This window comes from Stomoxys calcitrans, chromosome 1, assembly GCF_963082655.1.
Source record: "Stomoxys calcitrans chromosome 1, idStoCalc2.1, whole genome shotgun sequence".
NCBI classification, from domain to species: Eukaryota; Metazoa; Arthropoda; class Insecta; order Diptera; family Muscidae; genus Stomoxys; species Stomoxys calcitrans.
Window position 1 is genome coordinate 246,502,121 of NC_081552.1, and position 20,324 is coordinate 246,522,444.

The window sequence follows — 20,324 nt, forward strand, 5'->3', positions numbered from 1 at the left end:
TATGGTCAGACAGGTGTCCGATCGAAAACCTTTTCCCTTCCTTCCAGGTTTCCTATCGTCGCCTCGATTATACCGCGATGGGCTGCTCCCATCCTCAATTCATTCTCCAATCGCCTTAAGTCTCATAGCCGTAATGGCTGCCTCACACTTAATCTGTATGTCAATGGGTCGGATATCTAGAATAGTCTTCAGTGCCCTAGTGGACGTGGTCCTCATCGCTCCGCCTATGCCAAGACAACATGTTCTCTGAACCTGTTGTATGGTCCTTATGTTGCACTTTTTCTCCATAGCAGTCCACCAAACTACTGAGGCGTAAGTATTGGTCTAATCATGCACGCTGTAGAGCCAGTGGACTATCCTAGGATTCGGGCCCCATTGCTAGCCTACGGCCCGTCTACATTGTACCCAACATCTGTGAGCGTCTCAGTACGCTTCTGAATGTGAGACTTTCAATTCAGTTCCCTGTCCAAGATCACACCTAAGTATTTGACCTTGTCAGACATCGAAATCGTCTTATTGAAGAAACTTGGTGCGTTAAATTGGCCCACCTTTGTCTTCTTCGTGAGCAGGCATATTTCAGTCTCCTCTGGGTTAACATTGAGACCTGCATAGCTGGTTCGGATCCTTACTCGTTAGAAAATGTTATAACATCGTCTGCGTACCAGATAGGTTCAAATCCCTCCTCAGTCAGCATTCATAATGGGTCATTTATGATGGTCACCCATAGCAATGGCGATAAAATGCCCCCCTGTGACGTGCCTTGTGCCACTTTCTCCCTTGTATTTATGTCATGGCATACTTAATTTATCCACCTGTTCCTTAGCATATGGTTTATCCAGTCTCTAAGGACCGGGTCCACCCTGTACTGATCTAAGGATTGGATCAGTGTGTCGGTCCGCACATTGTAAAAAGCCCCTCGATGTCAATTCCTACCGCCAGTGTGTACGTTTTGGCATCGAAGGATTCTTCTATTTTATGCACAACCTCGTGCAGAGCAGTCTCCAGCGACCTTCCCTTGACCTAGGATGCTGTTTGCATTTTAGCAGTTCGCTGGATGTCCTACAATGCTTTCCATGGTTTTGAGAAGAAAGGACGTAGAAAGACGCTTATGGGTCTGTAGGCCTTTGGTGTTGCATAACATGCCTTGCCGGGCTTGGGTATAAACACCACCCTTGCTTCCTGCCAGGCTATCGGAGTATATTCCAGTCCTAGATAACTTTGGCCAGACGAGGCGCCAGATAGCCTGCCTCTTTCTGTAGTAACGCCGGATATATTCCATCAGGTTCGGGTGACTTGAATGGTTTGAAGCTCCTCTCAAGGATTCCTTCACCATAAATTCCGTTATTATAAACCTTCGTTCAACGCCATTATTCCTCTCAACACTTACGATACATTTATTCCACATATACGAGAGCATAACCAGGCCCTTGACGATTTTGTATATCAGTATTATGGTGGTTTTCAACTCCTAATGCTGGCAACATTTGTGGGCTACTATGCCACATAAAAACTTCTCTCCAAAGAGGTGTCGCACTGTGGCACCCCGCTCGGACTCGACTATAAAAAGGAGGCCCCTTATCATTGAACTTAAACTTGATCAGACTGCACTCATTGATATGTGACAAAGTTTGCCCCGGTTCCTTAGTGGAATGTTCATGGGCAATATTTGTTTATTTTGCATTGTGCTATGATTTGGCAGGACATTTTATGCGCTAATGTTTTACTTACCCCAAACAACCTTATGTCGCTTACGGTTGTATATCCTTATGCCGCTGAAGGTTGATTTGCCGATATGATTTAACATCATTCGGTGTGTTTTCTTTAACCGTTGAATAGAAAAATCTTGAAAATATTAAAAGTCAATGGTGTCTTTGAGGATACATTGTCTTCCTTCATGGGTTGTTCACACCTGGAGATTTGTCGACCAATTGTAGCAGACATTTTCTTAAGAACTATTAAAAGTTAGCAGCAATTCACTCAAGTATCATGAAATACGTAGGTAGGCTATGTAGAGCAACGTACTGGCGATAAAATTGAATTAAAAACATATATTTTTTCTGTTTTATTTACAATAACTGACTATAAAGTGTGAATGCCCCATTAATAATGCCACTAGTGCATCATTTCATACAACCATGTCATTGCAATACAACCCTGCTTCTGAACACTTCCCAAAAATCGCCATATTTACGAAATTTCAAAGTTCGAATTTTCGAACACGAACTTCCGCCCGATTGAAAAAGACAAAAAATTTTCCTTTTCATTTCTTTTTCTCGTAGAAATGCCACCCAAAAAGCCAACCGAGAAATCCGGTAAGAAATTTTCATAAAAAATAACATGAAAACTCCTCAAAACTTGCCAAAATATGCAGAAAAGTGTAATGAATACAATCAACAATGAAGTGCTTAACAAATTTAAAAGAATTCACGAAATAATGTATAAAAATAAGTAAACATGCGAGCAACCTCGTGGCTAATGTGTTGGTGGTGAAAGAGAGAACAACAAAAAAAAAAATTAATGTGAATGAATGAATGGTTATGGAACTGGCAGCAACAAAATGAATTAATAGACAAAATAAAAGTAAAGTAACAGAGAATATTGAATAAGAGAAAGAAATTAATCTTTTGTTGGAAACAAACCTATAATGGAATAAATCTTTGAAAAAAAAGTTTGTTTATAATGTGTTGCCCTGACTCAATATAACCTCAAAAATTTTAAAAATTTGTTTTGTCATGAACTTTGACTTAATTTTTTTTGTTTGATTTTTGCTTGCAGGCGCCAAGCCCGGCGATAAAAAGCCTGAGAAGAAACCCACCACTGCTGCCGCTGCAGCTGGTGGTGCTAAGAAGGAAGCCGCTGCTAAACCTGCTACTGCTGCTGCCCCCAAAAAGGCCGCTCCAGCTGCTAAGAAACCCGCCACTGCTGCTGCCGCCAAGAAGCCAGCAGCCAAAAAGGCTGCCCCTACCAAGAAGGTCGCCTCCAAGGCTAAACCTAAGGCCAAGGATGCCAAGAAGAAGACCACTGTTGGCAAGAAGCCTCAATCCGTTTTGGCTAAATTGTCTGCCAAGGCTCGTGCTGCCGCCAAGAAGGTTACCACCAAACCCGGTGCCAAGATCCAAAAGGGAACAGCTAAGGCCAAGGCTGTTGCTTTGTTGAAGGCCAAAAAGGCCCAAACCAAGGTGAGTAATGCCGACCTATCAAATGAGATGTGTTTAATAATTTCGTATGATGTTTACTTTGTAGATCATTAAGGGTGCTTTTGGTACTCGTACCCGTAAGGTTCGTACCAATGTTCACTTCCGTAGGCCCAAGACCTTGAAGTTGCCACGCAACCCCAAATACACACGTAAATGCGTGCCCACCAGAAATCGGTGAGTTTGAATTGTGTATCTTTAACAAATTTTGATTTTATATACCACACACACACACCTTTTGAAAGGAAAATGCATGTAGGTCACAATTGAAAAACAATTCAGAATGGTGAGATTTTTTGCCAAAAACTTTCGAATTTACCTTGGTTTCCCTGGTTGTTGTTGATGTTGTTGTAGCAGTTTATTGTGTTTTATCTTTCGTCTGCTTGATTCTGTTGAGTGTCTAGGCCCAGGAACTCTGTGACTAAGATGGGGTGCGTCCACAGGGATCTGGGTCGTGAGTCGACCCAGACGGGCAGTTAAACAGGTGGCGTGTATCGTGCGGTCCCTGGTTACAATAGGGACATACATCTTGCGTCGGCATTAATCCTTGCTCTGTAGGAGTTGAGGTGGCTGCATCTACCGAAACGTAATTCAGCCAGAACTACTCTGGTTTGCCGGGGGAGGTCAATTTCTTCAGGTGCAATAAAAAGCGGTCGTTCTTCAAGTAATATAAACAATGCATCATCATATGCCTTGTAATTGATCTCTCCAAGGGTGATATTAGACAAAACTGATGAGAGTTTTCGTTACAACTTCTTAGTAGAAGCAATTATTTTAGCCAAATATAAAAAAAAACTAAAAAATTGTTATGGCCTTGTTGCCGGCCGGGTCGAACTTTGGATACCCACCACCTCGGGTATATGTGTAAACTACCTTTCGTCATAATCCGGTGAAAAATGCATAATTTATGCCCCCATAGCAGCTTTATCTAAATTTGTTCCGATTTGAAACAAATTTGACACGGATATTGAGTGGTCTAATCAGTAAAAATCATTGTTCCATTTTGTGGAATAAAATAGAACAAATATAGATGTCGAAAATCCTAACATAAGTCACTGTGTCAAATTTCAGTGATATCGGATTATTTATACGCCTTTTAAGGTGCCAAAACATGAAATCGAGAGATCGATCTATATGGCAGCTATATCCAAATCTGAACCGATCTGAGCCAAATTGAAGAAGAATGACGAAGGGCCTAATACAACTCACTGTCCCAAATTTCGGCGACATCGGACAATAAATGCGCCTTTTAAGGCCCCAAAACCTTAAATCGAGAGATCGGTCTATACTGCAGCTATATCCAAATCTGGACCGATTTGGGCCGAATTGCAGCAATATGTCGACAGGCTTAACTTAACTCACTGCCCCAAATTTCGGGGAAATCGGACAATAAATGCGCCTTTTAAGGCCCCAAAACCTTAAATCGAGAGGTCGGTGTATATGGCAGCTATATCCAAATCTGGACCGATCTAAGCCAAATTGAAGAAGAATCTCGAAGTGCCTAATACAACTCACTGTACGAAATTTCGGGGACATGGGACAATAAAATCCCTTATGTGCCTAAGACCCTTAAATCGTGAAATCGGCCTATATGGCAGCTATATCTAAATCTGGACCGATCTCAGCCAAATTGAAGAAGAATGTCGAAGTGCCTAATACAACTCACTGTACGAAATTTCAGGGACATCGGACAACAAATGCGCCTTTTAAGGCCCCAAAACCTTAAATCGAAAGGTCGGTGTATATGTCGGCTATATCCAAATCTGGATCGATCTGAGCCAAATTGGAGAAGAATGTCGAAGGGCCTTATACAACTCACTGTACGAAATTTCGGGGACATCGGATAATAAATGAGCCTCTATATGGCAGCTTTATCCCAATCTGGAACGATTCAGGATGTCGAGTGGCTTAACACAACTCACTGTCTCAAATTTCAGCAAAACCTGATAATAAATGTGGCTTTTATGGGCCTTCAGCCCTAAATCGGCGAATCGGTCCATATGGGGGCTATATCAAGATATAGTCCAATATAGCCCATCTTCGAACTTAACCTGTTTATGGACAAAAAAAAAAAGAATCTGTTCAAAGTTTCAGCGTAAAATCACTATTGTTAAATACTGTAGCGTGATTTCAACAGATAGACAGACAGACGGACAGACATGATTATCGTCTTAACTTTTTACGCTGGTCAAGAATATATGTATTTTATAGGGTCGGAAATGGATATTACGATGTGTTGCAAACGAAATAACAAAATGAATATACTACCCCTTCCTTAGGTGGTGGGTATAATGACCAAATTCATTAGAGCAACAGACGACAAATGGCTGCCAGGTACAAGAATCTCTAAGCCACATACATTGTTTGGTTATATTTACGCGGTCAATCCCATGGCAGGCGGTTGTAGGTACCGGATTGACCCGATGAATTCCTTCATCGGCAAGGGCTGCCGCCTCAGTGTACCACACACTGCTACTACAACAACAACATATTTACGCGGTAATAATAAATCTATCCTAAAGTAGGTATTTTAATGTGTGAAAACAACAACTCCCCATAAGTATTTTTTTTTTATTTGTAACATATGGAATACAGCAGATCATAATACAAAACCATAAGGTAGTTGTCCAAAAATGGAAGGCTTTTTAATATATATTTGTGTATCCTAACCTCGAAATAAATCCAAATAAACTCTAAAATTGTTAACCCCATCCTTTAGTGGTGGTTATAAAAAAAAATAAATTTTCAAATTTATAAACTTTATAAAATATTTTCTACCATAAAATTCATTTAGTTTTTCTTTTTTGAAATTTGAGTTGCTTTTATATTCTAATTATTGTTATTTTTCTCGTTCTCTCACCCCAAAAATAGCATGGATGCTTACAATATCATTAAATATCCATTGACCACTGAAGCCGCCATGAAGAAGATTGAAGATAACAACACCTTGGTATTCTTGACCCACTTGAATGCCAACAAAAATCATATTCGTGCCGCTGCCCGCAAGTTGTACGACATTAAGGTAGCCAAGGTTAACATTTTGGTGAGACCCGATGGCAAAAAGAAGGCCTACGTTCGTCTGGCACGTGATTACGATGCCTTGGACATTGCCAACAAGATTGGCATCATATAAACAATTACCCATATGGATAATTTTTTCGTGTGTTATTACATTGGAATAATTACTTTTAATTCTATAATTTTATAGAAGCGATCTATAACCATTTTTAATTTTAATGTGCAACTCCTCCCAAATTACAAATACAACCACTTTGTAACTAAAAAAAGACTGTATTTCTTTTCCAACAAGGAAAATGATAAAAATTTTCCCTATTTGCCACACTTTTATTTGTTTTTTTTAGGGTTTTCTTTTTCAATAGAACTGCAAGTTAAAAAGGTAATTATATACGAGAAAGTTTTAATTTTTCTTTTATTTTTACTGCCTAAAAATAAAAAAATTGTTATATTGTTTTTACAGATAACTGCTAATGCTAATGGAGATGGTGGAGGACTTGCTTGAACACCATTAATATTAGGTAAGTTTCAGAACAAACCGCATATGGGAGATATCAAGGGCTTATATTCGATAACATATCTGTACAACTTGTAAACCCTACTGAATTCGCATGTTATTGAGTAAAAGGCCTCTATGTGTATTACATTCACACCTTTGCCTTTGAGAAAAATCCACTATTGATTCTCTTAAAGATGCCGGGTCTGAAAGTAGCACAACTATTTATGATGATTTATTTAGTAGGAATCTCATTGATTTAAAACCATGAAAATAATTTTACCAAAACTGATGGAATTACATAGAAAACTTACTTAACCTTGTTCTTTTGCAAAGATCTTAATCCCATATTTATTATTAATTTCAGGTAACATATATGTGGTCCCCAAACATCATGCTATCCATTGAAGGTAAGATATTGAATCGTTCATTTCCTCAGTTTTTCACATTGTATGATGATAATTTTAGTAGGAATCTCATTGATTTTATAAGCATGAAAATAATATTTATAACTGATTTCATAAATATTTGTATTTTTATGTTGTTTTTGTTTTTTAAACATTGCTAAAACAGTATATTCGGTTTTTGTTGCAGATAACTAAAGCAGTTGTGACCACATGGAGTTTTATGTGAAGGTAAGTTTTAGAATTCGTTCATTTTTCCCACAGTTTGTTAATGATGATATTTTTGTAGGAATCTCATTGATCCATAAAAATATGAAAATAATTTTTTAACTGATACAAATATAAATATATATATGTGTATCTTTAATATTTATATATACTCACTAAAAACAATTTTCATTTCTTTTATTTTATAGGATGCCATTCTACAGAAAATGGACTTGAATGTTGCATGCCAGTAATGGGTACACACACTCACTTGCACATTATTTCCAAGTCCATGGGTTAATGTTCCTGGGTACCTATATAATATTGTGTGTATTTGTATTTGCCCATCGCTGTTCGGTGGTGTAGCAGCCATATTGAATTGTGCTGCCCCCTATATCAAAGACTTGTTTTATAATCTTTTGGTTGTTATAGTTGACAAAATACATTTTAAATAAACCTTTCGAAAACGAATTCCAATTGTTTTATTCTTTATTTTAACCAGAATTTACAACCAATTACTTTACATGAAGGCCACCGTAGCGCAGGGGTTAGCATGTCCGCCCCTGACGCTGAACGCCTGGGTTCGAATCCTGGCGAGACTATTAGAAAAAATTTTCAGCGGTGATTTTCCCCTCCTAATGCTGGCAACATGTGTGAGGTACTATGCCATGTAAAACTTTTCTTCAAAGAGGTGGCGCACTGCGGCACGCCGTCCCGACTCATTTATAAAAAGGAGGCCCCATATCATTAAGCTTAAACTTGAAATGGACTGCACTCTTTGATATGTGAGAAGTTTGCCCCTGTTCCTTATCATGGGCAAAATTTGCAATTTTACTTTGCCTGGACCATCAAGATTATGCCTCGGGACTACCACCCAATTAAAACACAATTTGGCCAAATTATCTGAAATTTTAATACATAAAACAAAAATATTCCTCTACTCGGTTTTCAAGAATTTTTACCCTGGCTGATGATTTTGATACCATGAATACTAGACTGAAGACCTTAGGGGTGAAGATCAGTAGAGCCTCAAAAACTCGATGAACCGTAATATAGCAATAAGTATTCAAAAACAAGCAAAAGCGTGCTAAGTTCGGCCGGGCCGAATTTTATATACCCTCTACCATTTATATACCCTCGCATTTGTCAAGTTCATTTCCCGATATCTCTTTTTTTTAGGCAAACAAAGGATAATAGAAAAGAACTGCCATAATATTGGAGCTATATCAAGTTATGGTCCAATTCGGACCATAATTGTATTGAATGTTGGAGATGATAGTAAAAGTCATTGTGTAAAATTTCAGACAATACGAGTAAGAATTGCTCCCTTTAGGGGCTCAAGAAGTTAAATCGAGAGATCAGTTTATATGGAAGCTGTATCAAGTTATGGACCGATACGATTTGACACGCATGTGGAAGGTCATGGGAGAAGCCGGTGTACAAAATTTCAGCCAAATAGGATAATAATTACGCCCTCTGGAGGCTCAAGAAATCACGACTCCAGATAGGTTTATATGGCTGCAGCAATATTAGTTGTTAGAAGTCATAACAAAACACATCATGCGAAATTTCAGCCAATTCGGATAAGAACTGCGCCCTCTAGTGGCTCAAGAAGTCAAGATTCCAAATCGATTTATGACAGCTATATCAGGTTATGGACCGACTTCAACCATACTAAACACAGTTGTTGGAAGTCATAACAAAAAACGTCATGTGAAACTTTTGCCAAATCGGATAAGAAATGCGCCCTTTAGTGGCTCAAGAAGTCAAGATCGGTTTATATGACCGCTATATGAGGTTATGGACCAATTTAAACCATACTCAGCACGCTAATTGGAAGTCATAACAAAACACGTGATGTGAAATTTTTGCCAAATCGGATAAGATGTTGCAGGCCACCCTAATGTGTTGGTGGCAGGGAAAGATGACACCGATTGCATGAGGGGGTGGGGGGGTACGGTGTGATGGTGGTTATGGTTATTTCCATGATCGGCTGGTTCGATGCACGCCACCACCGATATCCAAAAGTTGACGGTTTCGCCGATAGGGAGATATTCCCAGATGAAGAACACACGTTTTCTTTTAAAGATTTAATTTTTAATTCTGGTGTGTTCTGCAGTGGGCTTCTGGTGGATGGATCGTGGTATCGTGGTGGTGGCGTGCGAGTGAATGGGGATGTGCGTAAAGTTGGCTGCGAACATCATGCCGATCGAAGCCAGGGTTGGTTAACAATTAGTGAATTACGTGATGATACGCTAGGTACGTTGGCGTAGGGCGTAATGAGTGATTTCGTGAATTCAGTGCGGGTATGGACTTTAAGGCACGGTGGACATTGAAAGGCATTGATTGATATGCTATGGGGTATCATGTATGCTATTACCCCCAAGAAATTACAATGGTCTTGTGATTTTTATTTTGGCCAGGACCATGAGAAATCTGCACGATTTGTTCGAAGATTGGTCGTACGACCGTAAATGTATGTCGATAATGTGGCCACGTTAATCGAAATCGACCCCAGTGGGAAAAGGACGACCGATGTATTTGGGGAAAATGAGAATGGGCCTAAAAGAAAATAGCTAAAGAAAATGGTTTTGGCTGGAAAATTGGCTTGTGGCGGGAGGGTATGCGGGGATATATAAGCCTCATGAGCAAGCGAAAGAGCCATTCTAAGCCCAGCCAGTGAAACTGATCGTAGTCAAAAAAAGAAAAAAATATTCATCAGTGTTTTTTTTTGTTGCCGATTTTATTTAAAATAATTAGTTTGTGTTAACTCATGCCTTTGTAAGTAACAGGTGTAGTGTTTATTGAGTGTGTGTAAAAGTAATTTGTTGTATTTTTGCCAACTTTCATAGCTGCACTGGTTTTCTGAGGACGGACGGCCAGTGCTTGTTTCTTTTTTGCGTGTGTGACGTTACATATTTGAGATTGGTGAATTCGCCATCCAACACGACTCATTCGTTGCCAAACTGCCAGTAGCTCTACTGCAACTTGCGGCAGGAAACTGTGGCGTGTCGCGTGAATTGAAGCTCTGGTGAGCGTTTTGCTTCCCTCTCCGTCTGTGAAGACCGCGGGAGCGCTTCTGAAACGTTGGAAGAAGATTGTTAATTTGTGTCAAAAAAATTAAGGTAAAAGTAGATTCTGTTACCTGTGTGTGTGTCGTCCACCTATATCCAAGATTTCGTCCAAGTATATTCAGTATTGTGGCTGAGCGCTAGCTGCAAAGAAGAAGTTGAAAAATCAGTAAGAGCTAATTTTTTTTTATTTGAACAAGAGAAACCATTATATACTAAAGAAAAAAAGAGAAAAGAAGAAGAAAAACAGATCCTAGGTTAGTTTTATATTTAACGTAGTGTTAATTGTTGTGTTTTGTAAAAGGAATAATAGCCTGAGGCTAAGAGAAATTGTGCCTCCCAGGGGGATTATATTGAATTGTCTATGAACCTTGTTTAGTTTTTTTTTGTTGTGCCGAGAGAAGACATTAACGGCAAAAGATAACCAGATAAGCGAGCTCGTTTAGTGGTAGGTAATTTCTATGCGCTGGTGTTAAAGCGAAAGACAAGGTTAAAGAAATATTCGGTTAGTCTTGCCTTAGGTGAATTGGGCGAAAAAAAAAAAGAAAGGGAAATTGTTTGTTTTGTTTTACCAGGTATTATTCTTTGTTTGTTTTGCAAAAAAAATAGTTGTAAATCCAGGTTAAGAAACAAATGTATTTTTATGGCAAAATTTTCCTATAATTTTAAGTTTTTTTTTAGTTAATAAAATATGTGCTGATTGTGATGTGTAATAATTAAAATGACTATGTGTTGGTAGATTTGTAATTGCGGGGGCAGCGCGATGAAGTAGGTGCATAGCTTTGTGTGTGGAATTTGGGGTCCAAGTAGAAATATGGTAAGTGGATGCCTTGGACCATGGTTGGGCGGGCTAGCGCGGGATTGTGACATCAAGATCCCTGTGAAGAGTGTTTCCCTTGAGTTTTTTTTTGTTCGCAAGTGGTAAAGTTTTGTATGTGAAATAGTATCCCCCTCATTTTTTCGATGTTTGTGTGCAGGGTTTGTTTTGGCGGGTTGAGGCCCCTAGCCCTGAAAGTCTCACCACAGCTAACCGGTAGCCATTTCAAACGCCGACCAAGCGCACACATAACAGAGATGGCGCCCAAGCGAAAAGTAAGACAGAAAATACCTGATGCGCGTTTCAGAATGGCGATGTGAATAACGCCTTTGTTTAATGTGATATTAGGTTAGTTAAATCTGTGCAATAAGACCGACGCACATAGCCATAGAATGATAGTGTTGAGAATAGACCAAAAGAAATTATACAAATGTTTTTACAAACTATGATATTTTATTGCAACCAACCTTGTAAAAAGCAATTTATGATGTGCAATATTAGATCTAGGAGGTTGAAAATAGAATAATTTCTCCATTTTACACCGGATATGTGCAATAACTCGTTAGTTCTCATAAGGACGACGAATGTTTTGTCTATGTCCGAAGTTTGCCTTACAATTTTTGTTTTGTGTTTTACATCGGTGCAATATATAACAATATGACAATATCGCTTCAATTTTGGGAAAGTGCAATAGCCGTTCCAATTTACGTATCGTTTTGAAAGTCAGTGTATTGCGAGTACAGTAAGCCATGAACTTTTCATGAAAGTAAAGATTTTAAGAAATGTCATGGACATTGAAGTGATAGTTATTTGTTTCGCAAATGTTCAGTTCGTAAAATTGTCTAGAGAAACATTTTTTTTTTACACCTCCAATAGAGGGCGCTTTATAATTCTTTCAGTAATTAAGAAGGGAAAACCACACAAAATGCACGCACTGCTTCTGAGAAAGCATTGCCCCCACAAATTAATGATCTGATTGGAAATTCAATTTCGTAGTATTTGTCAACCAAGTATTTTATGTTTTTAGAAGTAGCGATTGATGTTTGTAATATTGAGTGTCATATTTATTTTAATTTAACAGCAATTTATATATATATAAAAAAAAAAAAAAACAATAATAATAATAATAAATAAATAATAGCATTAATACATATCTGGGTTACGGCGAACCGCCTAAAGCGAATTGATTTTTAGGGCTGTTCAATTGAGGCATGAATATTAATACTCGATCAAAGAAAAGAACCCTACCAGAGTCATTTGATTTGAATAATTCAGTGTATTTCCCTGAACATAGTAGACGAAGACTTGTAAAGGGCGATATGGCGGAACCAAGTACGAACACGAATGGGGCCCAAGTTAGGGATCTCTCCAATTCTATAATCAATAAAGAACAGAACAATGCTAACGTGTCTGCCAGTGGCGGTCAGTCATCAGGTAATGGGGCAGGAGAAACATTGCCGCAAGAGGCTAGAGGTCCGGTAAAGAATAAGGCCGCGTCCAGCCAACGATCATTAGAGGAACGGGTCAAGGAAATGGTTAGGGACGAATTAGGCGATGTTAGAAGGATGATAGCTTCCTTGGCGAAAGGCATGGATGATCTATCTGGTATTGTCCGCAAGCAGTCGGCCATACCAACAAGAGGAGACACGCCCATTTCTGGCTCCAATGCATCTGGATCGGTCATTGCAGAAGGACCGATACATGATTATGGGAACAATGTAGCTTCTTTGCCCACGGCAGATATTCACCCGATCATATCATACCCCGGTACGACCTCGTCGACCAATCTAGACAGTGCACCAGCGGTGTACCCTAGTAATGAGCCCTTGCGCATACGAGTTGATAAGTTGGGTTTGATTTTTAGCGGGGATCCTCGCGAACTAAGGGTCAATGATTTTATTTATAGGCTTGAGTTGATGAGAGCCCAGTACAATATTCCATGGGCAGAGGTTTTACGAGATTTTTCATTTCTAGTATCAGGCCAAGCCAGGGAATGGTACTGGTTACACCGCCGAAATAATGTCGATTCCGATTGGGAAAGTCTGAAACATGCGCTGACAAGTCAATATCAAACTCCACAGTCAAAATTTGACATACTACGGGAGTTGTTGGAACGGAGGCAAAGGCCCAATGAGTCCGTCAACAATTATTTTCACGAGATGGGAATATTACGCTCTAGATTAATGCAGCCCATCTATGAGTATGAGATGATAAAGATCTTGAAAGGCAACATAAGAGAAGATATAAAGCGTCATGTCTACCAGATGACCATATCTTCTGTTGAACAGTTGCGCATTGAATGCATAGAAGCAGAGCGTAACTTTCCCAGACGTGAAAATAGGCCACTGCCCGTACCACAACGACCCATGAGACAAGTGAGCGAGATATATGGACAGGAGATAGAATGTCCGGTCGAGGAGATTCAGGAACCTCAGGAGGAGAATATTTCAGCACTTCGAGTGCAAAGTCAGTCCAGAACACAGATTATTTGCTGGAATTGCCGCGAACCTGGACATATGTTCATGGACTGCCAGGCGGAGTTCCGAAAACTATTCTGTTACAGGTGCGGTAAACCAGACACCGTAACGCCGAAATGCCCGATATGTCTACAGGGAAACCAGAGAAGGGGCGGAGAGAAGAGGGGGGAACCTCGTCCGTCCGACAACCCGGTGCCCCACGGCAAGTAGAAGATAAGATAGTTAAGAGTTTAAATAATATTAGGAATAGAGAAAATAAGGATAGTACTAAGAATATCTGTGGGGATTTTACCCCATCCCAAAGGCATTATATTCCACTGGAGATAAGAGAAAGAAACTATGAGAAAGTAAGAGAGAGAATTTTTAATTCGGAAGTAAAAACGATCCCAAAGAAAATAGTCAAATTAAGGCAAAAAGCAACCCAATGGCGCCAACAGAGGCGATTTTTAACAGACTCGATAACGAAAATCGTAGGTCGTCGAAATGATCCCAGAGTTTTTGCTGACATAACCATTCAGGGAAAGGTCATTCACGGTCTTCTCGACACCGGGGCGTCCGTTAGCATGTTGGGAAAAGACTGTAGAGAATTGATTAATGAGATGGAAATTCCAATGATACCCCTATCCAGCAACGTTAGCACTGCAGGTGGGAAACTGTATAGAGTTTTGGGAATGGTAAAGGCTTCCGTTGAATACCAAGGGGAGACTAAGGAGATGGTTTTATATCTATGTCCCGACTTGGAACAGAATCTCTACTTAGGCATTGATTTCTGGCGACTGTTTCAATTAGCCCCTGATGTCGTAGGCGTCTCTGAGTTAAATCTCGAAAAGATCACCAATGACATGGCCAGTACCGATTCCGAACATCGGCTGAATCCCCACGAACTTTCATCCGAACAAGCTAAGCGGCTGAATAAAGTCATAGAACAATTTAAGACATTTGAGAAACATGGTCTGGGTTGTACCACTTTGGAAAAGCACTCCATAAAACTGATTGACGGGGCGGAACCGGTAAAAGACCGCCATTACCCCATGTCACCCGCGGTGCAGGCAATAACATTCCAAGAAGTAGACAACATGCTAGCCTTAAATGTGATTGAGGAAAGTGACAGCCCGTGGAGTAATCGCACAACGGTGGTGAGAAAACCGGGTAAAAACCGCTTCTGCTTAGACGCCCGGAAGTTAAACAAACTAACCGTAAAAGATGCCTACCCACTGCAAAATATAGATGGCATATTAAGCCGAATAGATGAGACTTTCTATATAAGCAGTGTGGATTTAAAATACGCATTCTGGCAAATCGAGCTAGACGAAGAAAGCAAGTCTTACACTGCCTTTACGGTCCCAGGCCGTCCATTGTATCAATTCCGTGTGATGCCGTTCGGCTTGTGCAATGCTGCGCAAAGATTATGCCGCCTGATGGATAAAGTCATTCCCCAACGACTGAAGGAGAATGTCTTTGTATACTTGGACGATCTGTTGATCATATCAGGTGAATTTGACGAGCATCTTCGTCTGCTAAGCGAAGTTGCCGAATGTCTAAAGAAGGCGAATCTCACGATAGGCTTAAAAAAGTCCCAATTCTGCTTCAGGCAACTAAAATATTTGGGATTTATTGTGGGCGAAGGAGTCTTAAGGACCGACCCCGAAAAAGTAGAGGCCATTAAAAGGATCAAAGTGCCCAAAAATGCAAGAGAGGTCAGAAGCTTCCTCGGTACTGCAGGGTGGTATCGTCGGTTTATTAAAAACTTTGCCACAATTTCAGCACCGCTCACCGACACCCTGAAAAAGTCCACAAAGTTCACGATGGATGAGAAGGCAAAACAAGCATTTGAAAACCTAAAGAGAGCTTTAACCTCGGCACCCGTCTTACGCCACGCCGATTTTTCCAAGAGATTTTATATCCAATGTGATGCATCGGAATACGGGATAGGCGCCGTACTTTTCCAACTCAACAGCGAAGGGGAGGAGCACCCCATAGCTTTCTATTCTCAAAAGCTCAACAAATGCCAACGAAACTACAGCGTTACTGAGAAAGAGTGTCTCGCAGCTGTGATGGCCATCCGCAAATTCCGACCCTATGTCGAGCTCATGGAGTTCACCGTCATTACTGACCATGCGAGCTTGCAATGGCTAATGAACCTAAAAGACCTAAGCGGTCGTTTGGCTCGTTGGTCATTGCAACTCCAGGGGTATAGCTTCGACATTGAGCACAGAAAAGGGAAAGACAACGTGGTGGCGGATATGCTGTCACGATTACCTACAGCTGACGAGATAGATATGAACCAGGTCTTGGAATTCGAGACGACTGAGTTTGAGAGTGAGGCGTATAAGGAGATTAGAGGGGTGGTGGAAAAGAATAAAGCACAGTTGCCTGATCTCAAGATTGTGGATAATATGATTTTCAAGAAGGGCCATGCGTCGTATGACCCAGACACCCAAGAATTTCAGTGGAAACTGTGGATTCCTGAAGCTTTGACGCATACCCTAATAGAACAAGCCCACGACAACACCACTGCTGCTCATGGAGGAATATCCAAGACGTTGTATCGATTAAAAGAAAAATATTATTGGCCACAAATGGCATCGCAAGTGCGACAATATGTAACCAATTGCGCTATATGCAAGGAAACCAAGCCCACCAATGAATATACTCAACCCACAATCGGTGACGAGGTGGTAACCCAACGTCCCTTTCAGAAGATCTATATAGATTTCTTGGGTAAATATCCGCGCTCCAAAAGTGGAAATGCCTTTATATTTATCGTGGTAGACCATTTCAGCAAATTCACGTTCCTGAAAGCGATGCGTGAGGCGACCGCTTCCAACGTGGTGAAATTTCTGATACAGGACATATTCCGAAAGTTTGGGGTGCCCGAAACGGTTCATAGCGACAACGGGGCTCAATTCGTATCGAAAACTTTTAAAGATATGATTGAAACATACGGTATAAACCATCTACAAACAGCACCCTACGCCCCACAGTCCAACGCATCCGAGCGGGTGAACCAATCGGTGCTGGCTGCCATCAGAGCCTATCTAGAAAATGATCACCGAGATTGGGATCTATACTTGACAGACATTGAATGTGCTCTTCGAACGTCGATTCATAGTGCGACAGGGGCAACCCCATTTTTCGCCCTATTTGGGTACAATATGTATACCCATGGCGCTGATTATAAACTAGCCCGAAAATTACATTCTATGTCTGATCACGAGATTGTGCAATTGAAAAGAGACGACAGAATGGACTTGATTCGTAATAAAATCAAACAGAATATGCATCAAGCTTACGAACGGAGCGCCAAGAGGTACAATGCGAGGGCTCGAATGGTAACATTTTCTCCTGGACAGGAAGTATACAAAAGGAATCATGTCCTAAGTGACTTTGGAAAAAATTTCAATGCTAAATTCGCCCGTAAATTCATAAAATGTCGTATCGTAAAACCGATAGGAAATAATATGTATTCCCTTGAGGATCTGAACGGAAAACCAATGGGTGTAAGTCATGTGAAGGACCTTAAAAGATAGACCGATGCCACTGACGTGAACGCAGATCTAGTTTTGAGAAACATAAACGAATCCCTATTGAGTCGACTTTTGAGCATGGGTTACCAAGATTAAGCCAAACCATGTGACATTACTCTGTAACTGTCTTACCCAAATGTAGCAAATTGGAAAAATAGTTTTTGTTAACCATTGACATTGTTTGAAAAGTTAGACATAGCGAGATGCATTAGCTATCACTGGACTGAAGGTACCCGATTAAGTGTGGAATGTCTGATGATATCCTGTATTGGGTCGAAGTGGAACAAATCAGATCGTACATCAACACGGTGGGACAGGGCAACATGAAGACCTATTTCCTTTTTTTTATGATGCACACTTTGTCACCATACTACCTACATTTTTTTCGACCACTGGTATATAGAAGTATGAGCAGTATGAATCGTAGCTTTGCTTGCGTCAGCTACCTGGTTGTCTAGATCAAGGAATGTCACCAAGAATACAATACAGGCCAAGAATACATTCCTGCAATATTTATACCTTTTCTTAAATACATTTCCCAACGCGGAATATGCTACATGACGATCGTTTGCAATGAGGTATATCACTTTAATGAAATTTAGATAACCATAATATTCACAACTCTCAAAACATCGTTTTCTTTTGTGTCCCAGTACCTAGTCCTTCGGAACCCGGTAATCATAGGCCGTATTGTCCAGTTACATATTATGAACTATTTGTATCCATATTTATATTGGGTAGTACATGGTTATGTTTTTTGTGTTGTACGCATTTAGTAAAAAAAAAAAAAAAAAAAAAAAAGAATCAAATATAAAATCTAACATTAGGGGTATGTCATGCCCTGTAAAACACCCTGAAATAATATTCCTATACATTGGTATAGTTTGTTTTTTTTATCCGTTTTTCGATCCGTCCAGCTGGCGAATGTACGTCCGTCCGCGTAACGTATCTACCCAATCTTACTAACGTTTTTCTAAAACACGTAAATTTTCCAGTAGGCGGTCACATTTGGTTATGCAAAAGCACGGGCAGATTTAAGCAAACCATACCTACGATTTCGCGTCAAAATACCACTTGATCGTTTGCTTTATTTTGTGCATTTGATGCATTAATATTTTTAAACATTCATGGCAAGTTTAGACCGCATAGGCCTTCAAACGGTTAGGCCCCTCACGGAAAAGATGAATTTCATTTAACTTTCAATGTACGTCTGTTTATGCACACATTAATTGTACGTACCATTGGTTACAACAACAATAACGTACCACTTTCTTATAACGATCGGCACATTTTGTGCTATTTTGATTTTTCCCACTGTTTCGCTGCTGCCATAATAAAAAGAAAACATCAACCACTGACTGCGTCATGCTTATATTTTCACTCCCAATAAGGGTGCATGTGTGTGGCATGCCAATAAGTACTTTGGCGACAGTATTTTTTTTATATCTATTTGTCCTCATGAAACACGAATATTTTGGCTGCAATAACGTACACTGATTTTTCATGATGGGCTGTAACTAAAACTATACCTGTTGCATCCTCATGTTTTGCACATAAATACTGTGAATCGGGGACAGTATCTATTATTTATTTCCACAATCATATTCGACCACTGTCACTAAATTCACAAACTATGCCTGTATGTTTTCATAAACCAGAAGGAACACAATCATTTCCATTTGGCCATGTGTTGTTTTTTTTTAATTCAAGAAAAAAACAAATGTCTACGGACACTAACTAGAGACAACCACAACGATTATGGTACCTGAGTGGATTTGGGCCACGGCATTCGACCTGGTTATTGTGATGGTGAAGGGGTCAATGGAAACATGAGGACAGGTAGAGATATTGGCACGACAACCCTCATGACCGACAGAGCTGGATTTTCGCAAATACGTTTCACGCGCAAGTTCCACTGAATGGCCATGGCTTCGTCAATACCAGTAGTACGCCAACAACAACTACGAGCCTGTGGATGATATGTGAAATTAGTTTTTTCTCTCATTTTCGTGAGACAGTCATACTTACCTACAGCGGCCATATAACGCCTAGAGCCCGGCATGAGACATCTCAGGCGTGGGTGTTCCCCACGTTGGAAATCCTACCTGTCCTGACACATCGTTGCCGTCTGCGGAGCCTCGCCGTTCCCCGATGTTTTGTTGCAGGCCACCCTAATGTGTTGGTGGCAGGGAAAGATGACACCGATTGCATGAGGGGGTGGGGGGGTACGGTGTGATGGTGGTTATGGTTATTTCCATGATCGGCTGGTTCGATGCACGCCACCACCGATATCCAAAAGTTGACGGTTTCGCCGATAGGGAGATATTCCCAGATGAAGAACACACGTTTTCTTTTAAAGATTTAATTTTTAATTCTGGTGTGTTCTGCAGTGGGCTTCTGGTGGATGGATCGTGGTATCGTGGTGGTGGCGTGCGAGTGAATGGGGATGTGCGTAAAGTTGGCTGCGAACATCATGCCGATCGAAGCCAGGGTTGGTTAACAATTAGTGAATTACGTGATGATACGCTAGGTACGTTGGCGTAGGGCGTAATGAGTGATTTCGTGAATTCAGTGCGGGTATGGACTTTAAGGCACGGTGGACATTGAAAGGCATTGATTGATATGCTATGGGGTATCATGTATGCTATTACCCCCAAGAAATTACAATGGTCTTGTGATTTTTATTTTGGCCAGGACCATGAGAAATCTGCACGATTTGTTCGAAGATTGGTCGTACGACCGTAAATGTATGTCGATAATGTGGCCACGTTAATCGAAATCGACCCCAGTGGGAAAAGGACGACCGATGTATTTGGGGAAAATGAGAATGGGCCTAAAAGAAAATAGCTAAAGAAAATGGTTTTGGCTGGAAAATTGGCTTGTGGCGGGAGGGTATGCGGGGATATATAAGCCTCATGAGCAAGCGAAAGAGCCATTCTAAGCCCAGCCAGTGAAACTGATCGTAGTCAAAAAAAGAAAAAAATATTCATCAGTGTTTTTTTTTGTTGCCGATTTTATTTAAAATAATTAGTTTGTGTTAACTCATGCCTTTGTAAGTAACAGGTGTAGTGTTTATTGAGTGTGTGTAAAAGTAATTTGTTGTATTTTTGCCAACT

At 40.3% G+C, this 20,324-nt stretch overlaps 1 protein-coding gene, 2 long non-coding RNA genes and 1 other non-coding gene across 4 annotated transcripts; 3 read left to right on the top strand and 1 right to left on the bottom strand.

The window, feature by feature from the left end:
* The first annotated feature begins 2,204 nt into the window (after window positions 1–2,204).
* LOC106094093 (large ribosomal subunit protein uL23) lies at window positions 2,205–6,449 on the top strand. Its single transcript, XM_013261280.2, has 4 exons — window positions 2,205–2,312; window positions 2,776–3,179; window positions 3,244–3,371; window positions 6,066–6,449. Exons 1-4 carry the CDS (start codon window positions 2,282–2,284, stop codon window positions 6,325–6,327), a joined length of 825 nt encoding a protein of 274 aa, XP_013116734.2. The 5' UTR covers window positions 2,205–2,281; the 3' UTR covers window positions 6,328–6,449.
* Window positions 6,450–6,495: 46 nt separating this feature from the next.
* On the top strand, window positions 6,496–7,787 carry LOC131994188 (uncharacterized). The gene is made up of 5 exons (XR_009396518.1): window positions 6,496–6,591; window positions 6,673–6,730; window positions 7,073–7,115; window positions 7,300–7,340; window positions 7,526–7,787. It is a non-coding gene; the product is annotated as an uncharacterized LOC131994188 (long non-coding RNA).
* LOC131994528 (small nucleolar RNA Me28S-Am2634) lies at window positions 6,922–7,007 on the top strand. Its single transcript, XR_009396818.1, has one exon. It is a non-coding gene; the product is annotated as a small nucleolar RNA Me28S-Am2634 (small nucleolar RNA).
* Window positions 7,788–18,775: 10,988 nt separating the features above from the next.
* On the bottom strand, window positions 18,776–19,754 carry LOC131997331 (uncharacterized). The gene is made up of 2 exons (XR_009398199.1): window positions 19,237–19,754; window positions 18,776–19,177 (listed from the first exon to the last, which is right to left on the bottom strand). It is a non-coding gene; the product is annotated as an uncharacterized LOC131997331 (long non-coding RNA).
* Between the last annotated feature and the right edge of the window lie 570 nt (window positions 19,755–20,324).

What these genes read in the sequence shown, in the direction of transcription:
- LOC106094093 (XM_013261280.2), top strand. Translation starts at nt 2,282, where the DNA reads ATGCCACCCAAAAAGCCAACCGAGAAATCCG. An exon ending in AAAGCCAACCGAGAAATCCG is followed by an intron (nt 2,313 to 2,775) that starts GTAAGAAATTTT and finishes TTTTGCTTGCAG; the next exon opens with GCGCCAAGCCCGGCGATAAA. An exon ending in TGCGTGCCCACCAGAAATCG is followed by an intron (nt 3,372 to 6,065) that starts GTGAGTTTGAAT and finishes CCCCAAAAATAG; the next exon opens with CATGGATGCTTACAATATCA.